The sequence below is a fragment of the Nicotiana tabacum genome, chromosome 13 (assembly GCF_000715075.1).
Source record: "Nicotiana tabacum cultivar K326 chromosome 13, ASM71507v2, whole genome shotgun sequence".
Classification (NCBI taxonomy): domain Eukaryota; kingdom Viridiplantae; phylum Streptophyta; class Magnoliopsida; order Solanales; family Solanaceae; genus Nicotiana; species Nicotiana tabacum.
This window is the reverse complement of record NC_134092.1, coordinates 116,051,272-116,060,842: the sequence shown is the minus strand read 5'-3', so window position 1 is coordinate 116,060,842 and position 9,571 is coordinate 116,051,272. Positions and strand designations below refer to the sequence as shown.

Sequence of the window (9,571 nt, the reverse complement as noted above, 5' to 3'; positions counted from 1 at the left end):
TCACACAACTGACATTAGTTGTGTGATGCCTCTTTTTTGTCTCATAATTTTATGGACCAAAATATGTAAGATACGAGTCCACGAATATGTGAGATAAAAAGAAGCCTCATACATGACATAACTAATGTCAGTTGTGTGAGGCACACCGTAAAATCAGTGGGTGTACACAAGCACCTTGGACCAAAGTAACACCCTTAACAAAACTTTTGGGTCGTTGTAAGTTTTAACCAAAGAGTGGGGTGGAAGTTGAGTAGCGCAGCCATATTTCTGAAACAAGAGTCGAGAGAGAGAGAGAGAGAGAGAGAGAGGAGAAACAAGGGGAGATTAATGGAACCAAGAGAGGAAGGAGAAATTACTAAGGCAGCAGCAGAAAACTACTATAGCAAAGACTTTGAATGGGACCAACTTCGGCACGAGATCGAAAACGATCCTTCTCTTGTCCACCACTTGCTTCCTTTTCCCCAAAATCAACATACCCTTTCTACTTCAGAAGATTCTGAAGCATGGAACAACTTCCACAATCTCCAGAATTCCACTGGCAAATTCTTCAAGGTAACTAATATTCACTGTTTCTGTTTATAGTATCCTGAGCTTGCATTTGTATATTTTGTTTCTTAACTTGGTTAAATTTGTAAACATTATTAATGTGGTTGTTTTTCTTGCGTTGGAGAAGTGGCAGAAAGCCATGATTTTCCTGAAAGTTTTTAACTTTATAATTTTTATGGAAATTGGTTGCTGTTGATAGTGTACTGATCTTGCATTTGCATATTTTGTTTCTTAACTTGGTTAAATTTGTAAACTTTGTTAATGTGGTTGTTTGTCTTGAGTTAGGGAAGTGACAGAAAGCCGAGATTTTATTTAATGATTTGAACTTTAGTAGTTTTAATTGGAAAATGATTGCTTGTTAAAGATCAAAATAGTTAAATTTGTACACTTAATTAATGGGGTTGCTTCTCTTGCGTAAGAGAAGTGGCAGAAAGCCGAGATTTTCCTGAAATATTTGAAGTTTAGTAATTCTAAGAGAAAAGTGATTGCTTGTCACAGATCATTAGTTAAATGTGCAATAATAGCCATAGACGTGGGAACCGAGTTGGTGCATTTGCCAACAGTGTTTGTCAGTGGTAAAGAAAGTTTGGAATTTGAACCTCATAATTTGAGCTATAGTAGGATTGTAGGAATGTTCTTCTAGAGATAGATAAACACCTGTCCCTAGGATGATGCTCATAGTAAGCTCTGTGAGCTAAAGTCTAATCAACCCAAAAGTTAAGGTGAGTTGGCTTATGATTTTGAGCCCACAAGTGGACCAACCATACTTAACTATAAACTCCGCTACTAACTGATGCAACCACTTTCATATCCAAAAAGAAGTTTCTAAATTTGAGTCCACAAGTGGACCAACCATACTTAACTATAAACTCCGCTACTAGCTGATGCAACCACTTTCATATCCAAAAAGAAGTTTCTAAATTTGGAAGTAGTTTTGAAGTTGATTGTTGAAACACAGTGGCTAAAGTCGACCACGGAGCTCCAAGCTCCATGATTTTCATTTTCTCCCGACTATGCACCCCACCGACTATACCAACCTTTTACAACCATCTTTCTTTGCTCCTTTCTCTCTTTGGTGTGCATCCATAGCGGAGCTCATCTCCAGAGCTTTGAGCTCCATTTTTCTTCTATCTTAAACAGATTCACCCCATACAAATCTCATCCCAATATCTGAACCTCTTAGCTCACTGAAAGCACCTTTACCTATAATGTTGAGAACCTTGCAAATTCTAATTTCCTTCTACCATGTCTAACTTTAACGTTGCATAAACTACGATGAATTGGTACTGGTATGAGGAACTATGACTTGAGAAATATGATACAAGGGGCTGCGATATGAGAGGAATGGTATGAGGAGGAATGACATGAAAGGTATGATTTGAGGAGCTATAAAATAGAGGTATTACATAACACCAATGACAAAGAGGTATAGTAGGAAGCTAATACTAAAAGCTAAAATATGGACACAACAACAAGGAAGCTAAGGTATGGGACCTGCATACTAGACTGAGGAAGTGAAACACTAGAAGGGGAAGTGTCATACTTCAAAGGAATAATTAAGAGCTCATTCCCATGACCTCTAGGGGTTGTGTGAATGACCGAACTAGTGCCTTTTTTCTCACTCTTAAAAGGGTTTAGGATTGTGGGCGCCAACTTAACTCAGTGATGTAAATCTAAAGTTTTAGACCATATAAAAGACCTAGTCCACAAAACAAAGTATGCGTACAAATCAAGGGTTTGATGTTGCCTATCTTGGCCAACAAGCTACACTTGAATGGTTGACTTTGTATCTCTTGTAGAACATTTCTTTCACAGCCAAATCTCTCTACAACAGACTTCAAATGAAAGCATGCTCTCCGCTCACATGGTTAGCAATATGCTAAAGTCTTCTCAGAAAGCTCTCTATTTCACCCTTCTCTTACTAGAGCCTCTTTGGACTTGAGCAATGAAAATTAATCCATGAGGCCTCCTGCGGTGTCTTGCGAGTTACACACATTAGGTCCAAGGTCTATAGGATTGGAAGCAAGCTTTTGTAGCTAAGTTAGCAGGGTTTCAATCTCAAGTCCTTAGGTGCGAAGTCCAAGACATCTAATTTTGAGGTTCGAGTTTAGTGCTATTTTATGGGACTAGGAGTTTTGATGTATTAGATAATTGACAAAGAATTGAACTTAGTAGATATCTTTCGGAGTCCTTTCTTCAATAGTGGTGAGAAACTAAATGGTGGCTAAGGGGAAAAAGAATGCTGCTCTTTCCGAAGTCAATCTAAATAGAACACATGAGTGTGGTTTAAAAAAATTGGCTTCTTCTGTCACCACTACCGCAGTTCAACTACTAGAACTTGGTACAAAAATGTATTCTATGCTTTTGTACCATAAGAACTTATAGCGAGTTCCTTATCAAAAAGAACATATAGCGAGTTTAAACTGATAATTTCTTGTTCAAAAAGAAAAAGAAAATAAAAGGACTATTTTTCTCATCTCAACTAGAATGAGAGCTGGGGCATTCTCTAACTGCTACTGCTTTGGCTATTCTTCTCTGCTTCTAATTTCTAAACTCATTCATTTTGCTTCAAATGACATTTTCATGTTATTATCTTTCAAGACAAGTAGTCATCATCTGCTTGTTTTGGTTGCATATGTAGGTATTCTTGTGTTGACCTGATCGGCAGTTGCAGCAAGAACAAGCGTTTCTGTTAACTGTTTGAAAAACCTATATTCCGCTTTATGTCTTTTCTTAAACATAATTTCTTCCATGTAGGAGCGGCGGTACTTGCTTAAGGAATTCCCTGAGCTAGCCTGTTGCGGGGAATGCTCGACAGTTTTGGAGGTTGGATGTGGAAATGGTAGTACAGCTCTGCCAATATTACGGTGAGGAAGAATTTTACTTGCTTTGAGTGACTTATTTGTTTAAGCATTTTTTGGCTGAGGAAGTGGCAAAACTCTCTTTGTTTAAGGTGCATAATTATAAGCCACTAGTTCTATGATAGTTTCTTGTTCATTGATATTTTGATATCCCATAATTGATTATCTAGAGTGGAGCTATTCCTAAGTTGGCCATCTTATTCCTTTTTTAAACTTGGAAGTAGCCACAAAATTTAGGTCCAAACACGATGTATGAGGCATCCATTCTCAAATGGATGAGTATAGAGTAGAGTCTTCACTTCCTATTCAATCTCACCTAGAAACAACAGTGCTGACTAGAAATAAGTAACATGAAATCAGAGTTGTGTTCGTTTGGTGATGATTTATTTACTTTACCTTATTTAAGAGCAATGTTGAAGAATCTTTTTTCTTTCTCTAAATTAAGATTAGGTTTATTCAATTTCATCTTGCTTCATCTCTTCGCGATAGTAAGGCTTACCTACTTGTTCATTTGTTAGTATTGAATTTCAATGTTCTATGCGAAGATTGAGAATCACATTATCCTGATCTCATTGCTGAAACTTTGCTTATCTCTTGCAGTGGAAACAAGAGCATCTCTCTGTATGCCTGTGACTGCAGCAAAGAGGCTCTTGAGAGGGCTAAAGAGAATATTGAAGCTGCTAATATAATCTTGGCTAAAGAACGGTTTTATCCATTCCAATGTGATTTCTCTGTGAGTGGATTTCCAAACTGGTTAGTCTGCACTTCTTGCCGTGAAAGTTTCTCTCAGAAGCAGAATATGTGCTCCTTAGGTTAGCAAATGTACCTATTCTTCTGCATTTTATTAGATATGATCTATCATTCTCTGCTGGTACAGCAAAGAGGTGGGTTTTCAAATGAACGTGTTTTGCTCATGCAGATGCAAGAAGATGCAGTAAGCAAGATTTCCCTGATCCACCGATATCTGCCAAGAACGATAGCTGCATTGGGGGAGTAGATTTTGTTACCCTCGTATGTACATTCTTAATTATGTCTATGATTTGGGCTTTTTTTTTCAATTTCATTATTAAAAAAAGGCTCTTTTTTATTCACAACTGTATTGATTTCAACAAAAGTCAAATGTCTAAGTAGATGGTTATTTCATTTGTAATTTCCAGATATTTACGCTATCAGCAGTGCCACTTCACAGGATGTCAAGAGCAATCGCAGAATGCTGTTCTGTTCTAAAGCCCGGAGGCCTGTTGTTATTCAGGGATTACGGTAATAACCTGACCTGAATATTAGACATTACTTGCGGAACATTGGCAATGTATCTCTTGCTAATTTGTAAAATTTGTATGTTTTGAATGATGAGGTCTGTTTAGTTTTCTCCTAGTATCTGAATTCGGGAAGTGTGAAACTCAGGTCTTTATGATATGACCATGCTTCGGTTCGAGCCGGAACAAAGAGTAGGATACAGAGAGTACATGCGTTCTGATGGAACAAGGTCTTATTTCTTTTGCTTGGATAGTGTAAGAGATCTCTTCTGTGGCACAGGATTCACTGAGGTATTACTTCCCGTTGGCTACTTTGTGGAACTACAGACAGGAATTTTGGTTCCATTACCAATAAACTTTAACATATTTATGAACCTTTTTGCAGCTTGAGCTTGAGTATTGCTGTGTCCAGTCAGTGAATCGACGGAATGGGAAGATCATGCGAAGAGTGTGGATTCATGGGAAGTTCCAGAAGCCACATGTCTATGTAGGTTCATAACCCTGTGGTTTTAATGGGAAAAATGAACTTGCAAGCAGCCACATTAATGTTCCATGAGCTTAAGAAACTGAAAAAGAGATAAACATGGGTTGTTTTTGACTCTTAAATCGCGTCCTCCAACGAGCTAAATCAATGATGAGTAGAAGTAGAATACTTAAGTGTACAATGTCAGTGCCTGAGATTCCTTTGATGAATGAAAGTTTCAGTCCTTTCTAGCTATGCATGCAGAGAGGCACTTTCTCTCGTGAAACATATGAAGTGGTGCTGCGGTTGTAAGATGAGATATAGAAAAGGATGAGCAAAAGTTTAACAAGATGGTGATATTGTTTTTGTTGACTTCGGCTGTTTGTTATCTTAAGATTGGGGCTGTTTTAAGGCCAGGTTACACTATGGTGCAGTTTGGTTTGAGAAGCTTCCCAAGGGCGAACTATTGTTGTTCATGTCCTGGAGAATTTGATTGTGAAAAGTAAGTCAACATGAAGGCTGGAAGTAAAAGATGTGTTTTGTCAAATACATCACCTTATCATTATCAGACATTCAGGCCTGGGATATAGAGGATATTGACATGCTATTTTTATGGTATGAATATATCTGCCGAGCTCTTTTTTTTTTGGCATTATGTCATGCCATCAATTCAACTGGTCGCGGTAAAAGTTTTGAGGATTCATATAGCTGATCCAACTAGTTTAAGGCGTAGTAATTTGTATGCCGTGTCATTATTCACTGCATAACAACTTTTTTAGAACTAATACATAACTTGCTAAGTTCTGGCTTTGCAGAACCATAATTGGTAAGTGAGAATGTGTAGCAAGCTCTTGTGAGCCATCTCATTTTTTCTGAAGAATCTTGTTCTTCATTTCTTCTATGAATTGGTTGAGATTCTTCTTTGAAGATCCCTCATCAGACAGTGCATTGTGAAGGACCATCTTTGTTCTCTCTATATTCTTCCTCAAATCATCTGATTTACTCATTATCCTTCCAATATTCTCCGCTACTTCCTCCCTCCTGATTAATCTTCCAGTGCAAAGATTCACACCAATCCTCCAATCATTGACCACTAATTTCCTATTAGTAAATTGATCTGTTAAAATAGGAACACACACCATTGGAACTTTACACCATATGCTTTCCAAGATTGAATTCCAACCACAATGAGTCAAAAACCCTCCAACTGCTGGATGTGATAGTACTGCTAGTTGAGAGCACCACGGCACAACCAGTCCTCTACCTACTGTTTCTTCCTCAAATCTACGAGGCAAAATGTTTCTTTCACCAGAACCTAGGATATTGTGACGTAGCACCCAAATGAAACTCACCTTACTTATTAAAATGCCCTGTGCTATTTCCAGAATATCCTGTTTACTCATATTAGCAAGACTACCAAATGAGATGTATAACACTGTACCATCTTGTTTGCTATTGAGCCAGTCGGTGTAATCTGACTCTGGCAGCAGGCCTGCTGAAATTGTTCTCTTGGTAAAGCTTGCTGGGAAGACCGGCCCAATTGCATAGAATGGCTGCTTCTCTTGTATGACTGAGATAGCCGAGGACTCTAGCTCTTGCACTGTGTTGCAGATGACAAAATCTGCTTTCTGCGCATCTTCAAGACACTTGAACACAAAACGGGGCATCACGGTGCTTGAATCAGGATCTTGACAATATGAAGGTAAATCTGCTGGTTCAATGGCTTGAACTCCTGGTATGTATCTAATTGTGTCTTCACACTTATCTGGACAAAATGATTACTTATTAGCTAATTGATAATGTAATATAGCCAAGGGTGTGGCGTAGTGGTCAATGAAGTGGGTTGAGAACCATGAGGTCTCAGGTTCAAATCCTGTAGAAACAAAAACACTAGATGATTTCTTCCTATCTGTCCAAGCCTTGGTGAACAGAGTTGCCTGATACATGATGTTGGTAGAAGGTAACAGGTATCCAATGGAATTAGTTGAGGTGAGCGTAAGCTGCCCGGACACCACGGTTATAAAAAATAAATTGATTATGTAATGTAGTCACTGATTAGACAGTACTAATAGCTTCAAGATATGGAGTTCTTACCATGACATCCGAAATGGCCTTTACTCTTGAGCAGGTCCATGTGATAGTAGATAGTAAGCACTGTTGCTGGTTCAGTCCAGAATGAAACGTTGAAAAGATTATATTTTTTGGCAATCGTTGATGCCCATACGTGGAAACTGTCAGCTATTATACACGAAACGGGCGGGTCTGGTTTCGAAAGGATTAGTTTTTCAATGAAGTCATCCACATGAGCTTCGAAAACATGAATAAGACCTTCCACAAACTGGTCTGCTTTGGCCCTCCTTTCAAAACTTAGTGGGAAACCATCACTAATTTTGGCATAACGAATGTCAAGACCGGATTTCTGTGCATGGGAGAAAGGGTTGTCGTCGTCATCTTTAAGTGACTGAGCTCTAGTTATGTGCTGGTGAGTTGATTCTGTGTTGACAAAGGTGATGGTAAAACCTTTTGAAGCAAGCTTCATTGCAAGATGGGTGAATGGGTTTATATGGCCTTGAAGAGGAAGTGGTATCATTACTGCATGCAGCTTTGGGTGTTCTTCTACCCTCATTTTGGTATAGGAGATGGTTGCCTTGTTTGAGAAAGGTAAGTGTTTTATTAATATAGCACCAAAGGAGGTGCAGGCATATAGGAGTTGGTTTCCTTGTATGTTTATATAAGAGCTTGGACGGAGATGGTCGCTTTATATTTTGTGTTAGTGGGAAGTAACAGGTACCCATAGAATTAGTTTAGGCGCGCTTAAACTGGTCTGCACACTATGGTTATTTAAAAAGAAGATTGTGGCTTATGTTCTTTGTTGCAAAAGGCAAAGGGTTGAATATTAATTGTCTAAGTTGGTCTTTGGCTATACCTATAGCTGCATTTATGTGAATTTGGAGCCTCTCCTGGGTTATCTCTTAGAAATTTAAAGATATGAGATGGGCCATTGTGCCACAACCAAGAGGTACTTACATATGTTTATAAGCAAAAAAAACATGTCTTAGCATTCGTTTGTTTGGTATAAACACTGGATGCTAATAAATTTTTTCCATAGATCTGTCGGGCTTTCTAGAAGCTACTTGATGTATGGCCAGCATTCATTGTGCAAGAATGTAGAGAAATTGGACACGTTAGTGGCGGCTAGGTCATCCTTAAAGCTGCATTCATTTTCAATAATTGCACTGCATTGTCTGTGTATTGCATATGTGATGTCCCTTTCTTTCATAATCAAACTTTTGCTCTTTTCGCTTTTGATTGTGTATTGTTGTGAATAATCGGTTAATAAACAGAATGGTCTTGCTACTTTTTCTTTTAATTTTTAGGATGTGTTTGAACTCGATTTTTTTTATTTTGTGCCACACAACTAAATGATATTAGTTGTGCGAGGCCTCTTTTTTGTCTCACAATTTTTTGAACCCAAAATTATGTGAATGTTTACTCGTGATGCAGTTGAATTTATTTCGTGGTTTATAAACAAGCGAGTCGATTTGATCCCAAAATGATAATAAATTAAATAAAATGCAAGACTTAGCGTTGAAATCGAGATAAAACAGTAGATAGCATGGTTCCAGGAGCAGGGTTTCTGAAGGCAGCAATATGAATCTTAATAAGCAAGAAATAAAATGTTGCTACCATTGAATAATGTGTAATGGCATGCTACGAATGCCATATTCTTTGTAACGAACTATGTAATTAATACTACAGAATATTCTTCATTGAGTGCTATCAGGTGGCAGACATTCATTTGTACTCATGAGCAACATTCCCTTTGGGGGCTTCTCGGTGCCAACCGAAACTGCTGCCCCCGATCTTGATTTCCACCTGTGTCGCTTTTCATCTGTCTCCGGTTCCACGTGTTGCTCTATTATATGAGTATTTAATACGAACTAATTTTACCTTAGACAGTGGACCCAAAAGTGTAAGATATTGGTCTACAAATTTGTGAGATAAAAAAATATCAGTTGTGTGAGGCACACCATAAAACTTTTCGTTTGAACTCCGAATCAATATGTCAATCCGGTAATTTTTTTTGGTTTTCCTAAGCTTTTTATTATTTTCTTTTAGTTTCTAAAAAAAATGATGAAACTCTAAAGTGGAATTTTGAGATAAATTTTCTTAATGTAATTTTGGGTTTACTTCATTCCCTTTTAACACTTTCAATCATTATATTGTTGTACTTGTGGACTATTTCATTTGGAGATGATCAAACCATTTCGGATAACATTTTCTTATTTTATCTTATCTGTGTGCTTCTAGCGCCCTATGTTTGAGTTTGACGCGGTTATTTCTCTATCTTACTCTATATAATCATATATCCATCTCAACATTCAAATTTCCATCGCATTCATTTTCGTGGATATGTTGGATCTAACCGTTATTTTCTAGAGTAC

At 37.8% G+C, this 9,571-nt stretch overlaps 2 protein-coding genes across 4 annotated transcripts; one reads left to right on the top strand and one right to left on the bottom strand.

Moving 5' to 3' along the window:
* The first annotated feature begins 234 nt into the window (after positions 1-234).
* LOC107760721 (uncharacterized) lies at positions 235-8,587 on the top strand. 3 transcript variants are annotated; one of them, XR_012698156.1, is made up of 8 exons: positions 235-552; positions 3,304-3,413; positions 4,008-4,219; positions 4,327-4,418; positions 4,565-4,667; positions 4,812-4,954; positions 5,049-5,741; positions 6,617-8,587. XR_012698156.1 is itself a non-coding variant. In XM_075228370.1 (7 exons), exons 1-7 carry the CDS (start codon positions 328-330, stop codon positions 5,160-5,162), a joined length of 999 nt encoding a protein of 332 aa, XP_075084471.1. In that variant the 5' UTR covers positions 235-327; the 3' UTR covers positions 5,163-8,587. The 3 variants fall into 3 exon arrangements, 1 of the variants encoding a protein (XP_075084471.1); XR_012698155.1 differs by having other exon boundaries at positions 6,591-8,235; XM_075228370.1 differs by having other exon boundaries at positions 5,049-8,587.
* Positions 5,805-8,037, bottom strand: LOC107760720 (UDP-glycosyltransferase 86A1). The gene is made up of 2 exons (XM_016578818.2): positions 7,221-8,037; positions 5,805-6,891 (listed from the first exon to the last, which is right to left on the bottom strand). Exons 1-2 carry the CDS (start codon positions 7,750-7,752, stop codon positions 5,990-5,992), a joined length of 1,434 nt encoding a protein of 477 aa, XP_016434304.1. The 5' UTR covers positions 7,753-8,037; the 3' UTR covers positions 5,805-5,989.
* Positions 8,588-9,571: the final 984 nt, after the last annotated feature.